Raw genomic sequence first — 19,351 nt, 5'->3', positions numbered from 1 at the left:
AAATATGCCAATAAAAGTTTGTATTTCATTTTATAATTAGAATATTAGCGAATGAGATTATATAAAATACTTTTCGTTACGTCCAAAATCAAAAATGCTTTTAAAACGGCGATTAAAGATGGCGATAGCTCTACTTAATTATTGCAAACAGCAGCTTTCGAGACACGCAAAAAAAATTTTTTCTCCACTGTCGAAACATAAATTGGTTGGTGAAAACTAAAAATCGTAATCATCAGTGTGTGTCTTTTAGTAGTACTAAGTCTCACGCTTTTTGGGCCTACGCTGCCGATTGTTGATACGACCTATCAGTTCCATACAAATTTCGTTTTCGACTTTCTACATTCACTACCGACTACTGTTAAGTCATCTCGTCTAAGCCCCCTGGTATGATGGGTTGATACAGCTAGCCGTGAGTTCGTTACCTTAATCAACAGATTGCGATTTGGTCACAATACTGCAACCGCACACCACGCTAAATTTAGATTATAGATAACAATGTTTGCTCTTTCTATAATAACGAGATGGCACATATGAATCATATTTTTTTTAACTGCCAAAACCAAATTGTCATTTTTAATAGTCTACTATTGGCAAGTGAAATAATGGAAGTTAGTGATCTCTCCCGCCGTCAGTTGTGTCAGTGATTTGCTCAAAAATAAAAAGTGATATGGTGCATAATATAAATAGGTACGTTAAAAATACCGTGGGGAAGATTTAAGAAAACAAGTGGAAAGTTAGAATCACATGTGAAATTACATGCAGCGAAATAAGTGACAATTGATGACCGAAAATGAAACTGGGCTTAAAAGTCTCGTTACCACGCCATAAAATTTAAAAAAAAATAGATTTTTTTCAATCCTCGCAACTGGCAGCATTAGCTGTAGGTAATCGGTATCCGTAATCCGCCATCTTGTTGTAGGTCGTGAACTGAAGCTGTTTGTGTCATTTTATTATGTATATTGTGCGTGTGAATGTTTAAATTTTAAAATATCAATTTGTGATTTTGGTGAAAACGGCTAGGTAATCATGACCTATTTTATTGTCTTCATTATGAATTGCAATAACTTAGTATGTAATTGTAATAGTAGCCAAATGTTTATTGTTTACCCTAATATTTTTCTTGTCATATTACAGTTTAGTATCATACAGAAAACCGTAAACTTTCTTGACATCTTTGTTCAAAGTTGTGGGTAAAAAATAAAAAAGAGTGAATATGGAAAATTGGCATAATTTTTAGAACATTGTATGTTAAAATTCATAGCCGGTATTTTTAATACATTTAAATTTAAACATAATATAACTATATTTGAATCCTCTCTTGTTTTTCCATTGCACTAAACATGAATAATTAGATAATATAATGTTTGTTATACTTGTGTACTTGATTAATGGCTAAATATGCAATTCCTACACAGTAAATGAACAACAGCAGCCACAAACACGATGGCTCTCATTCAGCCGGATCTTCACATGCAACACCAGCTACTAATGGTACAAAAAATGTTACAAACAATAAAAAATCAGATACATGTAGAGATTACATGTGGGGAAAATGTACGAAAGGTAGTTCCTGTAGATTTAGACATGAATTGGACTTTGAGAAAATAAAAAAAACTGTCAAGTTCTGTCATGATTATCAAAACAGAGCACCATGCACCAGGGAAGTTTGTACATTTATCCATGCCACAAAGGACGAAGAGACATTATTTTTAACCACGGGTAAACTGCCTAAAGTTCTAGCAGAGAGACATGCCAATATGTCTATGTCTTCAGCTGAAACAATACCGCAGATTGCTATATATATTCAAGAGTCTTTAGCTGGGCCACCACCACCACCACCACCTCCACAAGCAGCACCACAGCCATCTTCTGTTAAAGGACCCCAAGTTACGTATAATATGGGACAAATGGCTTCACCAATGCAGCCAGGAATGGGTATGGGGTCTTTGCACATTGGACCAATGAATATGGGGCATATACCACCACAAATGATGTCAATGCCGGGACCTTCTATGGTTGCTCCACCACCTCCAGCAATTCCAATGCAACATTTACCTCCTCCTCCACCTCCACCTCCAACTCAGAGCTCTACTAGATCTTCACTGACAACACCTCCAGTTTATACAGGTATTTATTATTATAACTATATTATATGCTATTTTATTAATAAAATTATTAATTACCTTAATGTACAATACAGTAACAATGGAGATTCATAAAATATTACATTTACTATGTATATCATACAATATATCTTTTTAAGCATGAAAAAATCTTTTGTTTTAGCACCTACGCCACCAACTATGAGGGTTTCGTTAAATCAAGAGCTATCACGACCTGCAACTCCAAAGTATGATGCTAATGTGAAATATTAGTACAACTACAGCAATGCATTTTCTTTGTAACAAAAACATTTACTTTTTTAGACTCAATATGGACAGGTTTGATCCAAGTAAGCCACCTCCACCCTTCGTACCAAATACAAGTTTAAAGCGTCCTACCGTTAGTGATAGTATGAAAGGTAAGATATTACATACTAATTGTACTGTTAAACATGCGAACACAAGCATAGCGAGTTCTATAAATAAAAATTACATAGACAAAGAGACAACCAAAGACTAAAAGTAAAAAAATTGCTATGTTTTTTATAAAAAGTATAAAACAGGCTTACTTGGAATCTCATTTATAAAATATGTCGTGTTTTCATTCATTACTAAAATATAAATTCATTCTTCACTACTATTTATGTCATTTATATTGTGCAATTTAATAGCAAGAGCTTTGCGATAATTGACTTTGTTCTCAGCCGGTCCCAGTAAAATCAGAAAGGAAGAGGAAGCCATTGTCGATGACTCTGCGTGCGATCCGTGTCGTCAACGACAAATAAGGTTTGAATAATATGCAAAAGCAAATGCTTTGCGAATCCTTAGATCTTTTAATAAAATTGATAATTACACAGGTCTGCGAAGGTGGTTATCACTTCAAAAGCACTGATTTGCATAATTCCGTTTTTGTCAACAAAGATAAAGATCTTTTTCATAAAGCCAAATAGTGAGCTTTTTTAAATGCAGTGTTTTATAACTAATTACTAAATACTACTTATTAAATTGTTTAAATATTTTATTAATGTATGGCCTTTGTATAAACCCTTCTATGAATTTGTGCTTAGGTATTATTTTAATATGGATGCAGAACTGAATGTTTTACTTTACGGTAGTAATTTACTTGTACATGTAGAGCGACAGATTTTGATATTTGCGAAAAATTTGATAAATGAATATGCATCCTACATAAGTAAAATATTAAGCGACAGCAGTTTTGTACCTTCGCAGACCTGTGGAATTTTAGAAATATTTCTTTACAAACCTAGATATATTTAATTATTTCATTGTGAATGTATAATACGGGTGTCGAAAACACGACTTACGACCATCGCAAAATACCTAGGCTAATGTGTTAGAAATCACAATTTCTTAATATCTATTACCGTACTACTTTTGTTTTATTGCGAAACCATATTTGATAAAATGGTCAAAGAACGTTCATAATTAGGACGTTTTTACAGAAATGTTACTTTAGCGAACGAAACAAAGAATAATCAAAATTATTAAAATTAAATAACTACAGCTTTGACATCACCAAACAAGAATTAGTAGTTTTCCTTTTTTAATATTATAAATAGGGAATGCAAATTTCTAACTACAAAAAGCTTTTGCGTTATAATATTCTGTAAGTTAGTATAATTATTATAAGTTCCTTAATTGAGTGATTATATACATAATTTTATTATATATATTTTGTATTTTGCATGCAGTAGATATTATATTCCTTAAATGTGATTGTATTATTGAAGTGCGAGGTGCACCAGAAACGAGCTTTGGTAAAACGCAAAAATTCGAATAAATACTTAAAACACAATGAGAATATACGCTATAGCAAAACCCACTAGTTTTATGAAAATTGAGCGCTGCATCGCTAATACATGATTTGTCTAGACAATTAACTTAAATTTATTGAGATGAAGGATTGCGAAGCGTTGCTAATATTACAGATATTTGTGATCTGCACTAATAAATTAATGAAATATAAACATTTTATATAGAATGTATTTTATTCGAATATAATAATTTTTACACTGTTGTAAGTAAATATGGTTAAATCAAACATTACTATTCCAGAATCGACGTATATCAAAAAGAAACAGATAAAATATATGCTCGTGTTGAATTTCAAAAATTAATTCACAAAAAGAAATACGAGGAATTTCAACGTAAAGAGGAGATATTAAAAATCCTATTAAACCCTGAAATATATAAAATTATTGAGGATTTGTTGTTGAATGAGGTTGGCATCTTATATAACATAATTCATTATAACCTTATTTAGAAGCATCTATTATTTATTACCTGTTTCATTACAGGATGGCCCGCAAGTACAAGAATCTGATAATCAAAATGCTATTGTAAGTAAACTTACTTTGACCTTAGCTAGAAAAGGCTTTAAAAGTTGTCTTATAGAGCATTTTTATTGTATTTAAAATTTGGCATAGATCACAATTAATAGTTTACACAGCCAACTCGTTCATACTCTATTCTGATTTTTAGCATTTACACATATTCTTTTTTAAAGAAGACTTTTTGTACGTCAAAGATCTCATAGTAAATAATGGCGTTAAATTGTCTATTGTTTCAATCAAGAAATTATAATAATCTTTAATGATTTTTACAGGGCGATTTAACACCTCCAAGAACAGTAGAATCTCTAGGTACATTGATGACTAGGCCTAGTGTAAATAGTTCAATTCAAAATTCTTTATTATTTGCGGAACATTTACGTGACGGTACATATTTTTTTTATTTTTATTTCGATAATAGCTTTTGAATTTGACACCAATGTAACATAATTATGTAATTTATAGGTAACAAAAAAAGGGATGACCAATCTGAATATAACCATAATAACACATACCATGAAGAAACACGAGCATCATATAGCCAAAGTTTATCGGTTCCTACTACAAGCAAAACTCAAAGTTCGAATCCTGGCAAAAATGTTCCGACCACAGCTACACCTTCATACTTCTATTATAATATGCCGCCGCCTATAACAAGACCGTTCATGACGCCATCGACCTCTATAGCTCCGACTGCAGGTAGGTTTTATTTCTTCTACTAAACAAAAAAAAAACTACTAATTTACCTTTTAAAATTTTGCGAATAATGTTTTTTTAAAACTTGTTATCTGTAAGCAAACTTTTTGAAATCTTCAGTGATTTTTTAACTCACTAAATATTACTTAATTGTTAACTTAAGGCTTATATATAGGTACTTTTGCTGTTGCCATAAAAAATATTTTTTTTACAGGTTTTTTTATCAAACTATGTTTTTATTTTTATTACCGCATAGCGAGATTTTTTTACAAATGTGGAAGTGGCCTTAAGTCTCATTTGTATGGGAACCGATGGCACCAACTACTCACACAAGTAAATAATATTAAATATTGCAATATTAGTCATAACAATGAGCAATGGGCATGGGAAATTTTTAAGTTCCTTAAAAGCTTATCTTACCAATAAAAACTAATGATTTCACCCAACCAATTACTATCGCACGCGTTAAATATACTTATAAAGCTTTCAGTCCTTCATAAAATATCAATAAAAATATTTTATTATTCTTCTTAGAATATAAAGTGATCGTAGAATTGATCATTTCATGAGACGGTCAAGGCGGCTCAATAAATATACTGCGAAACGCATATACATATTCATATTGTATTCTACATATGATTTATCATTAGTGTTCCAATCGTGAAATACAGTGTAAACTCTATATAACGACACCGACGAGACTGTGCATTTCGTGGCGTTAATTGGAGAGTAGAAAAATCTGAATTAGAAACAGAAAAAGTTTATTTCAGACTAGTGTTATTTACATAATTAATGCTATTGCGTATAGTCTTTTGCTGCAATTATGTTGTATTTTTTATTTTTATATATGTGTATAAGTATATTTATAATTATTTAGAGCTAATTTATTGCTCGGCGGAGGTTCAAGCTCATCCGTCTCATCTTCTTCATCTCCTTGTTCTTGATCCTCAGTGTTTCTCACTGAATCCCAAATTTCTGTGAGTGAAGCCGTTGTAAGCAGGAAGTTGTCTACTTCGGTGTAGGTTTGAAGATTTGCCGTATTTCCTGCCATGTTGAACTGAAAAGTCATCGTCACTATGTTCTGTTTCCACCTCATCGCTGATAGAATTGGTACAAAGTTCAGCATGTCGAAGAGATATTGCACTCTCTTTTGTGGGTGTCGCTTTGGATAAAGAGTTTACTGCATGCAGCATATTAACAAAAGTTTTACTCTCAGATTCGAACAAATCCTTCTGTAGCCTTCTGTTCTGTGACCCTTGAGTAGCGTATAAACGGCACTTGTGAACAATTAAATATTTTCGTCCCTTTAATTCTGCCTCCCACTTTCGCACTTCTTCAAAACGTTGACTGGTCATCCAAGCTGGTTTATTAGCTTTATACGTCACTGGTAATTCGTTAATATTCTTAAAACAGCGCGGATTTTTCCATTTGCCTATTACCTTCAGAATATGCAAGCAATCCCAATTTGTAAACAAAAGAAAGAATTTCTTAGAAGTTTCTTATGCATGAATGATGCCGAGTTTATTGCTGGCTAGGATTATAAAGCGACAAAAGAACGCACACAACTGCGCAGTTTTTACTCAATTGTTGTCGTTATTGAGAGTGGGTGTAATGGTATGTAGAGGGTATAATTGTATGGAAGACAAGCTTAACCAACCAAAGGCTATTGATTTCGACGTTTTAGGGAGGTCGGTGGTAAATCGCGGGGCGTTATATAGAAGTTACACTGTAGTTAAATTATTCTACTTCGGCTATAGCTTTATTTTGATGAGGCATAATGGGTACTAAAATCAGACCTAGTTAAGCAGGCTAAGGCTGAAGCGAAGCGAAAGTTATTTTTATGAATGTCAATGCGAATTATCAATATATCTATAAGTAATATAAAATAATGCCCATCATAACTTATATCAAACTCGAAGAATTCTAAATTAACGACATGGACACGATGATTGAAATATCGTTAAACATTGTCAAATCATATTGTTAATTTTAGTTGGACATTTCATGAAACAATCAATTTTACGGCCCACGACGTAGACAATTGCACGCACTTTCTGTTTGTTATACTTATTTTGGCTTATACGCTATGTGACAGTATGAACAATAAAGTTTTGTCCAGAGTAATTTGTATGAAACATTGCTATAAAAAGTGTTATGGAGTGTTAAATAATCGCAATTGAAAATATTATATACATCAGTCACGTGACACAAAATTGTGAAGAGAGATCTCGAATGGACGATGACGTTAATCTTGTTTAATCTAATACTATCTTGGCGACTACTTTTGTCTTAGACTTTTTGTGTAATTTAAGAATGATAATTAACACGTAAGAAACTTGACGCTTGTGTACGAACGTGTTTACAAACATAGGTTCTTGAACGTTATAAAGCCAATACTTAAGAAAATAAAAAATAACAATTTCTATCAGTCCTGTAATTACAAATAAATAATCTGAAATGTTTTTAAAATCTTGTCTAAAATAGCCTATTCGTCTGATCTTCTACTTAACTCCTTACAGATTACTCAAACATTATTTGAGATTAATAAATGCTGTAAATGTTTCGAACAAGATAGTATATTTCATATTTTTTTAAATAAATACATTCGATTAATTATAAATTTATAAAAATGCAACTAATTTAAGTAGTTTTAAACGCGTTCAGGTTCATTTAAGAAGAGATAATATTTGAGTGATTTGCTTTTCTGCTTTTTTTTATTACATATCTTTATCATCATCATCATTAACATAACAATATTCTTATGCTTAAGATTTTGATAAGAAAGTTTTTGATGAATTGAAATTTGATGATGTTTATTTCTAAAAGCGACTGTAGAAGCGATTGAAATTTTTGGTTTTCATTTAATATGCTTTTTTTAGTTTGCTTTCTATAAATCTTGCCTTTGTGGTTTTTAGATTAAGCTCTTGCTTGCGAATTGCTATTTTTATAAATATGCGATGCGTTTTTACTTTAAGAGTTTACCATACCAAATTAAGTGATCATAATATTACTTGTCACACATAAACAGGCGAGCGAAAAAGTCGTGGATCAAACGGAACTAGGGGTTAGATGTGGTCATCAGCTGCAAAAATTGTTCTACAGGAGGTCCTTAAACTCGACCCCTGCAGAGTTTTAATTTATTTTGCGTTTTCATAAAAAAATGACTTTTTTTACTAATTCTATTTATGATTTGAAAAAGCTACACTACCTGTATCTTTTTTATTTGCTATCCACTAGATTGGTACTGATGAGACCTTGCGTTAGACATATTATTTATGGTTGTTTATTGGGTGTATTGAAGATATTATTAAGTTACATGAAATGAAAGTATCTCAAATCATAACTTTTTGTTTACTTCAGACCACACTGATTGGGACTAACCTAGATGGGGTCCCATCTAACCCCTAGTTGCGTTTGATCCACGACTTTTTGGCCGTCCTGTATATCATATTTGTATACAGTTTTGGTTGAATTTTTGAATTTTTGAATTTGGATTTTTTAAATAAATAGTGGAACTATTTCCGTAATATTTTTAAAACCTTGTGTATAAGTTAAAGTAAGGGCATGCGTTCATTAATTCTATATTTAAAGAAAAATGCGTTAACTCATGAATCATTATCGTCAACAATGACGCGAGAGCTTGATGATCCTGATGCATATATATATTTTAGGTGCATCATTGATGGCATACCAACATAATGGAATGCAGGGACCTTCACAGGCTATGACAAAGCCATCACCGTCTGGTCCGCCTCCACCATCCAAGCCAAACAATCTATCAAATCAAAACTCGGCTCCATACCCTCCGCCGACGTCTTATTATAATTCTTATCAATAGCATTGGGGTAAGTGAAGTTATATGTTAAGGTGCTTCTCAATTGGGCAAAAAAACATGATGCGCAAAAAATTTATATGTCATTTTTATTTCATATTAAAGTTGTGTTAAGGGGTCGCTACCAGCGAATGAAAAATAAATATGTATATTTGAGAATGATCTACTTAACATCTAGCAAAGACAAGTATAGAGAAATTATATAATTAAATCCTTCAGTAAATGCTATGGTAAACTTCTTGCAAAAATGTAGACGGAATTCCTACGATTAAAAAGAAATCTTATTTGTTACTATTCACAAAATCCCAAATGTCTTCTCCTTGATGTGGTATCTTCTCTACTTCCTCATTCAGTGCGATCACCATTTTTTGTTTTGTTGCTTACATTCCTTGGTGTTGACGTTACCACGGTAACTTTGCATCTTACATCGTTGCGTTGAAAACGCAAATTAAAAAAAATCTAAGCGTCAACGGTTCCTTGTAATCACGTGGCTGATAATCATTTTGCGGCTTTTCAACAAATGAAATTTTGCTGCCTGCTATATTTTCTATGTATCTTAAAGCGTCAGGGTCTGAAGAAACTATACGGAACTTTTTCTACACAATGTTAGGCCAAGCAAATTTAAATAGATACTTCTGATCCAAACAAAGAGGATCCTCCATATTTTCTCTAATATAATGCAAGTACCTGCTCTTGAATAATTGTTGACCGCAGTGGTGTCGAAACAAAAGCCTTTTTTGGTCGCTCAAGTACCAAGAACGAATACTGGCATGAATACATGAAGCTGAAGAAGACACCTCCCCAGTTCCTTATACGAGTAATGAGACAGCGAGTTGCTTTAGTATGTTTTATCACGTATAAATGATGAATATAAATGTTTCAATATAAATTAAGGCTAGTTATCATTTTGGCATGAGGTAACGACTCCTTAAAACGCATTTCAGAATTAAATAAAAAATATTAGTTCGTTTTTTTAGGTCATCATCGTAATTTTTCTTATGTTGAAATATGAGAAGCACCGTAACCTATTTATATTATAGAAATCGCTGTTTAGTTGAGTTATTTTTTTATTTATAGACTTATGTCCAACAGTATATTCCAAGCGTGTGGCTGGTCAGTTATTTACTATAAAAGTGGTTGCTTTTCTCTGAATAAAAAGCTAAACTATATAAACTAAAGTTGCATGTAAAATAATATTTTCCCTTATTGCATTTTTTCAGATAATGTTGCATGCATGGTGGGCGGGAGCTAGCGTCGTTGACAGGTGTAAATATGTAAACGTTATTTTAAGATTAAGCTAATTTTAAGAAATAACTGAATTTGACTTATGTTTCAATGTGATACAATCTGAATTTCTAAAAGACCATTAGTTCGTTGACGTGTACAGTACGGATATTATCGACATAAAATCCATACTGTTTAAATATGATTAAATGTAATAGTTTTAAAAGTATGTATTTGGTTACTCTCAAGATATGCCGTTATAATGTGACATGTAAATTATCTTTACATTATGATTTTTTATGAATTACAATTTCTTTTTACCGTAATTAAGATCGAATATTCGATTGTCGATCGAGCTGTTACGGTCCCAATTCACGTGTGATGTCACTATATAACATATATTATTGTTTTCGTATCGCTATATAGCGCCTACTTCGCAATAATTATAAATACAAGAGTTAACACAGGTATATCTCCTCAAGTGCCTTGAAACAGCGAAACAAGGTGCGATGTAAGCAAAAGCAATGCGTGTTGATTTTTCTATAAAATAGGTTTAAGATATTGGATATAAATAAGGATATCACAATTAGAATTTGCTTATGAATTTGTGATTCAATAGAGTTATGATCGCATTACGGCCGTTTATCCATCGCCGCCGTCACCGAGAACGAGATAATTTCGGGCCGAGTTTAAAATGACGTGACGGCGATCGTGTGTCAACCGCGCCAATATATCAGTGGCTCAGTCCTAGAGCTTTGTCGTGCATGGTAGTCGCATTTCCTTCTTAGTAGAAATTACAGAAACTAGGAGGATGGCTAGTTCCAACCGGCGACAATTGTTTCTTCTGCTTTTGTAGATTCGAACTCGTAGGCGATGCAAAGAATTTTGAATTTATCCGCTAATACATGAACGATCGTTCACAGGATCGTTTTATGTACTTCACAGTAAGTTGCGGAATAATGAATGCAAGTTTTTTAACTACTATAAGATGTCCCGTCTTTACTCTCTACAACTTCAATTAATGCATAAATATCGTATTTGATAAAATAGCTTTTACACATTAAGAAAAACAGTTTTTGAACGGATTAAAGCTATGTATTATTATTAAAACTTATAGTTATTTACATAATTCGAATTTTTTTTTTTAAACCCGTCATCTTTTAGTCGATACCAACTTCGGGGCAATAAATACAGATAAAACAACTTTCTCTGCAGCTGTGATACATTTAACCTCTAACCTGACCTTTCGTCTTCAGTCACCGTGACCACGCACACTGAAAAGTACGCGAAAAGTCGGAAAAAAATTAAAATTTATAATTATATAAATAACTATAAGTTTTAATAATAATACATAGCTTTAATCCGTTCAAAAAGTGATTTTCTTATCGTATTTCAATTTCTCAGCCATTATTTTTAAAATTATATTATAGGCAAAACAAAAACCGAGTGATGGTAGTTTGTCAAAAGTGATTCATTCATTTAATTTATTTTAATATATTTTTTTACACAACGTTTGTAAGGAGCTGCAACCATTACACCATGTTCCATGACATCGTAAGTAATAAATAATAATAAAACTAAAAACAACGATATGTCCTCTATCCGCCGGAGGCATGTTGAAATAGGAGCACGCACTTACATTTTCGTGGGAGCAACACGCAAACAAGTGTGGACAAGAACAAACATGTTTCGTATTGCCGGCACATCGGCCCGTCGTAAAACCGAATCGAGTTCTAGCGGTCACGCCGATCTACTCGAAATCTCGGCGCTCGGGTGACGGGCGTGCGGTAGACACATGGCCATATTAAATGTATGTATCGCTAAATCGGCGCCGTCGTCTCGTTCTCGGTGTCGGCGGCGGTGGACAAAAGGTCTAACACGACCGCATTCCACAGAGCCGTCATTCAAATATTCATATAGAAGTCACAAGCCCTAGGTAGTATACAATTACTTAATAAAAGTAATTAATATGAATTTATAGATCTTGTGCCTCCGCGATATATTATTTGCTGATTTAAGGATCTAAGAAAAAATAATTTCGGAATTATAACAAAAGTATTAAGTGTAAATGTATACTCTTTACCGGCTTTGTTATCGGTGAATACGGGACAAATATTTTTTTTAATGTATGTGGAATCTAGCCACAAATATAAATTTTAATTTAATCGTAACTATACAATAAGAACTAGTCATGTCGTTTTAGTATGGTATTGTTCACTTTATATTTGAAATTTCATTTTCCATGGGCTAATTTAATTGATATTTATTTATACAGTGTTATAAAATCAATTGACAAAAATTATCCAACATGTGAGTGATTGTTGAAGATCTTTTGAATTGTGTCTTGGTAAAACATGAAATGTCAGATATTTTAATAAATTCTAATATCATCGTTATTGTTAACTTTGTGTAAATATATTATTACGGCTAAGTAAGTATACGTACTGTAACTAAAAGATAAATGTAATTTTGTAAAACTTGAGATATTAGTAGGCGGGTGTAAATAGTTGCCGAACAAAATAGTTTGTGGTTTTATTTTTCATTTTCCATTACTTCTTTTTAAAACACAAATACTGTCAATGTAATTAAACCGGGAATTAAATAAAAATATGAGAGAAATTCTTTGTTACTTACGGTTGAAGTAGTTTTTACGATTTACAAAATCCGGTATATGATAAACTTGCATGTTAATAAAATATTTTGTTGAGGCTGGTAATTTCGTTTCGTTCTTTTAATTATGATATATTCCCGCCACAAATAAGCAAGTAGTGTCCTTGGGTGTGATTAAGAAACGAGACGAGATGCGCAAACTATTATTCCGTCGGTCCGTATAGTCAGGCTTAGCGGTTGTTGGTCTTATTTCTGAATGTTAGATCTAATATAACGACCATAACAATACTTTTAATAGTTGAGATGGTTACTCGTTACTGCCTAGACGCTACTTGCCAGCAAGTATATATAGTAAAGGAGTTGCTACTTGCTTATTACTGGAAGTCCGTTCCACAACAACTTTAGTAAAGTGGCCTCAGCTGTGCCAATAGTTGACAGAAATGTTGATATCGTATTTTTGGTGTGAATATTAAGTAACGTAATAAGTGCAGTTTTTAATGATTTAATGCTAACAACATTTCACGTTTTGATGTCTATAGTTAAACTAGAAAAATATATGGTTAGTACAATTTAATATATGACGTTCCTAGTCTGTGTTAAACTATAGAAACCATGTCAATAATAAGAAGGGACGTTTAGGTATTTGGGTCTAAACGTCATATATGACTTATGTGTAAGGGTGAAATTTTAAAGCCGCAAAAGGCACACAATTCACACTTAATGGGGTTTTACTTGGTAGTTATTTCTGTTTCTTAAGATTTGTTTGATCACACTTTAATGACATCATGTCAATAGCGGAACTTTGTTATTGTTTGATGAAGATATAATAATATTTTAAAAATTAAAATCATGCCTACACCTTGAAATTCGTTCGTTATTCTTTTATGATGGTTGAGGTAGTGATATATTTTTAACGATAATTTTGAAAGCAAAATAAGAACTTACAAGTAATAAACTATTGCTAAGTTTCCCTTAGTTATAAAGTCATAGGTCACATAAAATCCAATTCGAATCATACATGATTTCATTCAAAACCAATAAATACAGAATAATTAAAAATATATATTCTTTCAGTAATTTATACCAAGATATTATGAAGCAGGCCGCCCACCCAAAATCATATAACAAAACCTTTATAATTAATAATTTTCGAAATTATATGAAGAACACCGTGCAGTAGGTTTTAATTTCTCGCGATCAAACACGATAGCGGTGGAGAACTTTAGTGTCTGTCTGTTATCGTCAAGTCATCGTTCGTAGAAAACGTTTTCTTTTAACCCTTCTTTCTCCGACTTATTTTGAAATTTCTGTTTGTAAAATAATTTCAAAATCGGTTCAGTAATTCAGTCGTAATACATTACAATGCTGTTTTTGAATCTTCGGGTCGAGTTTAAGGACCTTCTGTAGAACAATTTTTTCATCTAACCCCTAGTTGCGTTTGATCCACGACTTTTTGGCCAGGTATATGATGAATGCTGTAAAACAAGCAACTGCTCTCTCTCTCTCTCTCTATCACAATCTTATAAAACTATCAAGATATGGCAGACCAAAAGTCAGGCAAACAGAATTTTCTATGGAGACATTAGTTACAAAAATCTTAGTACAACTAGTCTCATGTAAGGTAAACATTAGTAGTAAGTATACACACAGCCTGTATATTGTATCGCAAATTATTGAATATAAATTCTACTAATATAGTTGTTTTCTTTCCTATTATTATAAATGCCCCAGAAAGGGCACACAGGCAGGAGGGTCACCCGATGTTAAATCATTCCAGAGGGTTCGCGAGTGCGTTGCGGTCTTTTAAGAATTGGTACGCTTTTTCTTGATGGAAGTCGAATTGGTTCGGAAATACTAATAGGTGATTCCTCTGGATGTAGTGCGCGGAAAACACTCGGTTAAAATACAATGCTAAGTTGTGGAACGTCGAACGCCGAGGTGATACGAGAATTTCGTATTATGCCTCGAGGTCCGTTGGTAAGACTCAGCTGCGGGTAATAATCCGAACAGCACGTTGCCGGAATATGATTTCCAGGATCAGAGTATCTCACCGTGGTCGGTGATGGTCCCTTGGTCGTTCAAAGTCGAGTTGGACTTGAAGAGACAGGCCAAAAGATCCTGTGATCCTTCCTATGCAGAAGTAGAACGGCAAGAACCGACGACCCAAAACATTCTATCCAATCTGCTCCAACTAAAAACGGCAACAGCCCGCGAAGAGGGGGGTCGTGGAGGGTGCGTAGTAGGTGCAGTACTCCCTACCACGCAATGTTCCGACGAAGCCAAAGAGGGTTGACGGTGACTTGTTAGTTCTCTGGATATGAGGTCAGCAAAGGTCAAACAATAAATGAAAATCGGGGACCATTTCTGTCATTATGACTTGCAAAGGTAAAGTCAGGAAAGGACACACTCGGAATCCACACGTGGAATCAAAACCAGCCGGCATGGTGGGTGTTTAAGTTGCCAGGCATCATGATATTAGCGTATGGGACCTTTTCGCGCAGACAATCCTGAGGCTGGCAAAGTCTATCATAAAAATAACTATATTGATCCGACTAATACATATCTACCCTATATGTGTAAATTAACTCCCTAAAATCAAAATATTATACAATTTATGCATGTATTGTTAATCCTTTTTCCATTAGACATATAGCCTCAACACGTAATAAATCATTCTAGTATGATTATCAATTTAATCGATAAAAAAATGTCGACATATGACGATACGATATAGTGGGAAAGAAAGCTCAATATATGTCATTGAAATTAGTTTTTTCATTTGCTTATATTTCCTTTGTTTCGTGTTTAATAAGTTTAAACAGGGAATTAATGTTAATATTGAATGTTAAGAATTATTCAAGTGCTGTCAACCACTATTGTATGCGGTTTATCATACAACAGTTATAACCAAAAGCTAGTGAAAATAATAATCCGATAAAACTTCTACCACATGAAGTAGAAATTTAATATTGTATTCGATAAAATAGCATGAATCGCCACTTTTGTTAACTTCCTTATCACCAGAAGTCAACAAAATACATTTTTCATTTTCAAAAAGGATAATATTCAAACGCGCAAAAGCATAAAACTACCTAATTTTCACATGCGTGCGATATATGTATATATAAGTTTTTTTTTTTATATTTATTTTCTACCATATAACATGTACAGCAATAAATAAGATTACAGTTGAGAAGGTATTGGGAGACTGGTTTGTGAAATTGCTGAAGTGACAAGACCGATGTTAAATATTTAATAGCGGCAAGAGGTATTTAATATTAACAATGTGGTCTTTGATTTTAGTTATACGAGTTATCCTATTCAAACAGGTTAAATCAAAGAGCAATCATGACCTATGGTATTCGAGGTCAGTTGATAAACATACCCACTCATGCAAGAAGATTGCTTTATTATGGCTATTATTCTCTATTAGCTGTTTCATGCGACTTGGGCCATACGTTGGAGTTTATTTTACGGTAGGTAACCCTTGATATACGTTGAAATAGCTTGATGTTACTGGTAGGGTAAGCTTGAAATACTTTACTTTGAGATATATTAATATTCCATATATTTATTTTAATTCGTATGTTTTCAAAATAACACGTGAATTTACAGTTTTGTAAAAATAAACCGTGGAGCAATGCTGTTTCCCGAAATCTTTGAATTCAATTCGGTTCTTCCAAACGTACAAACTGTATCGTGTAGATTTACGTGTAAACTGTCTCAATTACTTGTACACTCAGTAGTCTTAATTTAACATATCGTTCGGTTGGGTGTAAAATGTGCGTGTTATATTTCTGTGTATTTACACTATTTTATATCAAAGTCACCGCACAGATAAATACTTTAAATGCCGTGTTATTTAATGGTGACTATGAATTTATAGATCTTAGCTATCCTTTCGATGCAAATACAATATATTGGCCTCAAGCACAAAAGTTTCAATTTACGAAGCAAATTATAAACGATGGCGTTAAGTAAGTAACGTTTTTTTAATTTTATTAACATTATAATACTTATAGGTCATCAAACTTAACTGTGCCTGTAGTAGACCTTTTACGATGTAATCCTTATGAGTATTTTATTATTCCATATACACACCAAAGATAGTCTTGCCTTTGTGAATTAGTACTTAATGTATAATTCACAAAGGCAAGACTCTGCCCTATTGGGGAATACAAAACAAACACATTAGTTTTAACATAAGATATGAAGTTGAATACCTACAAAAAAAATTTATATTTTAAGCTGGTACTCTTCTAAAGAATTTGTTGCTTCCGAACATGGTGGGACTCACCTGGATGCACCATATCATTTCTATGAACAAGGAAACTTTGTGGGAAACATTCCTCTTAAAGACTTAATTGTTCCACGTAAGATATTAATTACTTATTTATTAGTAAACTTTAACTTATCAGAAATTTATTTTAACCTATTTTCAGTTATAATTGCTGATGTGAGTTCCATGGTTAACGATGATCCAAATTTTGTTCTTTATAAACATCATTTAGATTTTATGATTAATGAAAATTTTGGTAAACCATGTTTAATTGTGTTCAAATTTGGATGGAGTAAGTTTGTAAATGACAAACAAAAGTATCTTGGATTGGGGCCTAACAATACATTAAATTTCCCTGGTGAGTTTGGTTACTACTTAATTGAAAAACGTAGAAATATTTCTAAAAATTGGATCGCTACTTGCGTCATGATTGTCTAGTTGCTTATTTGATTATTCTTTTGTTCTGGGAAAACAATTGGTTAAGTTTATAATGCATGGTCGGCATACCATTTCATGACTATAAAGAAAACAATAAGTAAAAGCTGAGCAAAAGAAGGGTATAAATGTATAATTTTATACCTATTTATCAGGCCTGAGTAGTGAAGTTATGGATTGGATAACAACTTCATACAAAAATGTTGTCGGAGTTGGCGTTGATACTTCTTCTGTCGATCCTGGAGCATCAAAAGATCTTCCCGTCCACAAATTAGGGTCGAAAGCAGGGTTGTACAATATAGAAAATGTTAATTTATCAACAACTATACCAGGTAACAACAGCTATATAAACGTTAGATTTTCCTTTAAGGTGCCAACTCATGATAATTTATATTTACCAATCTTATAAAAATATATATGTGTATCTTGCATTACTTTCAGAATATGGTTGCACCGCTCTTGTAATGCCAATGAAAATTGCCCAAGGAAGTGGAGCACCTGTCAGATTTGTAGCGGTTTGTCCAAAACAAGTACAAACTGAATTTTAAACATTTTGATTTGAACCTATACAGTTAATAAACACGTAAACAAATGTTAATATGTAATGTAGTATTTATGTGCTGAAAATAAATCGCTTTATGATTTTTATAAATATTCGGTAATTATTTTATTATATTAGATTACTTTATGTTCAAATTGTAACTTTAGTTATACTTATTAATAGACAAAGACACGATAGACATTAAATTTATACTAATCTATATAAATTATAATTTACCTCCCAAAATGTTTTAATTCCTAATATTGAAAAGAAATTAATTGAATAATTTATCATTTTTTATCTAGAAAAATAAACTAAGCATGTAAACGTCATAAATAACTAACAACTCTTAACGGATATTTCATCATTATAATTTACCGCGCATTATGGCTAGCAATTCTGATTTTGTAAATGTATATTTTGACAATAAAATCGCCCATCGAGAAGGTCAAGTCTCCCATAAAGTATGTGTTAAGAAGGTAGTCGAAGGAAGGACACACCTCTTAAAACCTCATTTGAACCGGTACAACCGTATCAATATGAGTTCTACGTAAAGGAGGCCAGACTACATTCGCATTTCCCAAAAATACAGAAATTTTAAATTGGCTATGAAATTAATAAGATGATATATAATATTTGGTAAGCTTTCCTATTTAGCGTCATCGTGATTGAAAGAGGATAACCATCTTCCCTTTGGTCTGACGTCTCTATTTAATAAGAAACACGAACGTCAACTTAAAATAATGCGTATACACAAAATATGTATACTTTTAATTTTGTCATATTATGCATATGTAATCTAATAACGATGTAATTATTTTTTCAAAATAACAAAAGGTAATTTAGTATTGCTGTGACCTGTGAAGGCAATTTACTTACCAGGAAGGGTGAGTGCTATATTACCATTACAAATTTATTTAAAGAAAGAGCTATCATCCATCTATTCAAAGTTGTAATATGTGTTTCTATTATCACTGAGACATAGTGCAACTTGAAGTAATAATTTTCTAAAGCTATTAATTTTTTATTATTAAACTCTTTGCTTTTTCCTTATTTATGTAAATTGGCCTTGGCAAATGTCAATACTGATTGTCATGATTGATGATTTAATGTTGTCAAACAACATTAAATAATTAATAAGTACTAATTAAACAGATCTGATAATATGGCAACTCAATTTTTTGTTTTATACTCGCTTTGCATTAATTAGTAGATTGTTTGTGTCAGATCATCAGATGTCTTTCAATTTCATTAATAAAGAAAACAAAATTTTAAGCTTTT

At 32.4% G+C, this 19,351-nt stretch overlaps 2 protein-coding genes across 5 annotated transcripts; both read left to right on the top strand.

The window, feature by feature from the left end:
* Positions 1-895: 895 nt before the first annotated feature.
* On the top strand, positions 896-11,284 carry LOC123718936 (verprolin-like). Of its 3 annotated transcripts, none has more exons than XM_045675940.1 (11): positions 896-1,020; positions 1,416-2,127; positions 2,287-2,350; positions 2,442-2,521; positions 2,807-2,888; positions 4,179-4,344; positions 4,421-4,462; positions 4,729-4,840; positions 4,919-5,152; positions 8,821-8,994; positions 10,202-11,284. In XM_045675940.1, exons 2-10 carry the CDS (start codon positions 1,419-1,421, stop codon positions 8,985-8,987), a joined length of 1,656 nt encoding a protein of 551 aa, XP_045531896.1. In that variant the 5' UTR covers positions 896-1,020; positions 1,416-1,418; the 3' UTR covers positions 8,988-8,994; positions 10,202-11,284. The 3 variants fall into 3 exon arrangements, with proteins under 3 accessions (XP_045531896.1, XP_045531895.1, XP_045531897.1); XM_045675939.1 differs by having other exon boundaries at positions 2,427-2,521; XM_045675941.1 differs by lacking the exon at positions 10,202-11,284 and adding an exon at positions 5,364-5,482 and having other exon boundaries at positions 2,427-2,521; positions 8,821-8,967.
* A 4,872-nt stretch (positions 11,285-16,156) lies between these two features.
* Positions 16,157-18,183, top strand: LOC123718536 (kynurenine formamidase-like). Of its 2 annotated transcripts, XM_045675145.1 has the most exons (5): positions 16,157-16,792; positions 17,064-17,188; positions 17,258-17,452; positions 17,685-17,861; positions 17,971-18,183. In XM_045675145.1, the coding sequence occupies exons 1-5, from the start codon at positions 16,596-16,598 to the stop codon at positions 18,075-18,077; spliced, it is 801 nt and encodes a 266-aa protein (XP_045531101.1). In that variant the 5' UTR covers positions 16,157-16,595; the 3' UTR covers positions 18,078-18,183. The 2 variants fall into 2 exon arrangements, with proteins under 2 accessions (XP_045531101.1, XP_045531102.1); XM_045675146.1 differs by lacking the exon at positions 17,064-17,188 and having other exon boundaries at positions 16,668-16,792.
* Positions 18,184-19,351: the final 1,168 nt, after the last annotated feature.

This window comes from Pieris brassicae, chromosome Z (genome assembly GCF_905147105.1).
Source record: "Pieris brassicae chromosome Z, ilPieBrab1.1, whole genome shotgun sequence".
In the NCBI taxonomy this organism is placed as follows: Eukaryota; Metazoa; Arthropoda; class Insecta; order Lepidoptera; family Pieridae; genus Pieris; species Pieris brassicae.
This window is presented reverse-complemented; position numbering and strand designations above follow the sequence as displayed.

What these genes read in the sequence shown, in the direction of transcription:
- LOC123718936 (XM_045675939.1), top strand. Translation starts at nt 1,419, where the DNA reads ATGAACAACAGCAGCCACAAACACGATGGCTCTCATTCAGCCGGATCT. An exon ending in TGTCGTCAACGACAAATAAG is followed by an intron (nt 2,889 to 4,178) that starts GTTTGAATAATA and finishes TTACTATTCCAG; the next exon opens with AATCGACGTATATCAAAAAG. An exon ending in CTGATAATCAAAATGCTATT is followed by an intron (nt 4,463 to 4,728) that starts GTAAGTAAACTT and finishes TGATTTTTACAG; the next exon opens with GGCGATTTAACACCTCCAAG.
- LOC123718536 (XM_045675145.1), top strand. Translation starts at nt 16,596, where the DNA reads ATGTGCGTGTTATATTTCTGTGTATTTACACTATTTTATATCAAAGTC. An exon ending in ATTATAAACGATGGCGTTAA is followed by an intron (nt 16,793 to 17,063) that starts GTAAGTAACGTT and finishes TTATATTTTAAG; the next exon opens with CTGGTACTCTTCTAAAGAAT. An exon ending in TTTATCAACAACTATACCAG is followed by an intron (nt 17,862 to 17,970) that starts GTAACAACAGCT and finishes CATTACTTTCAG; the next exon opens with AATATGGTTGCACCGCTCTT.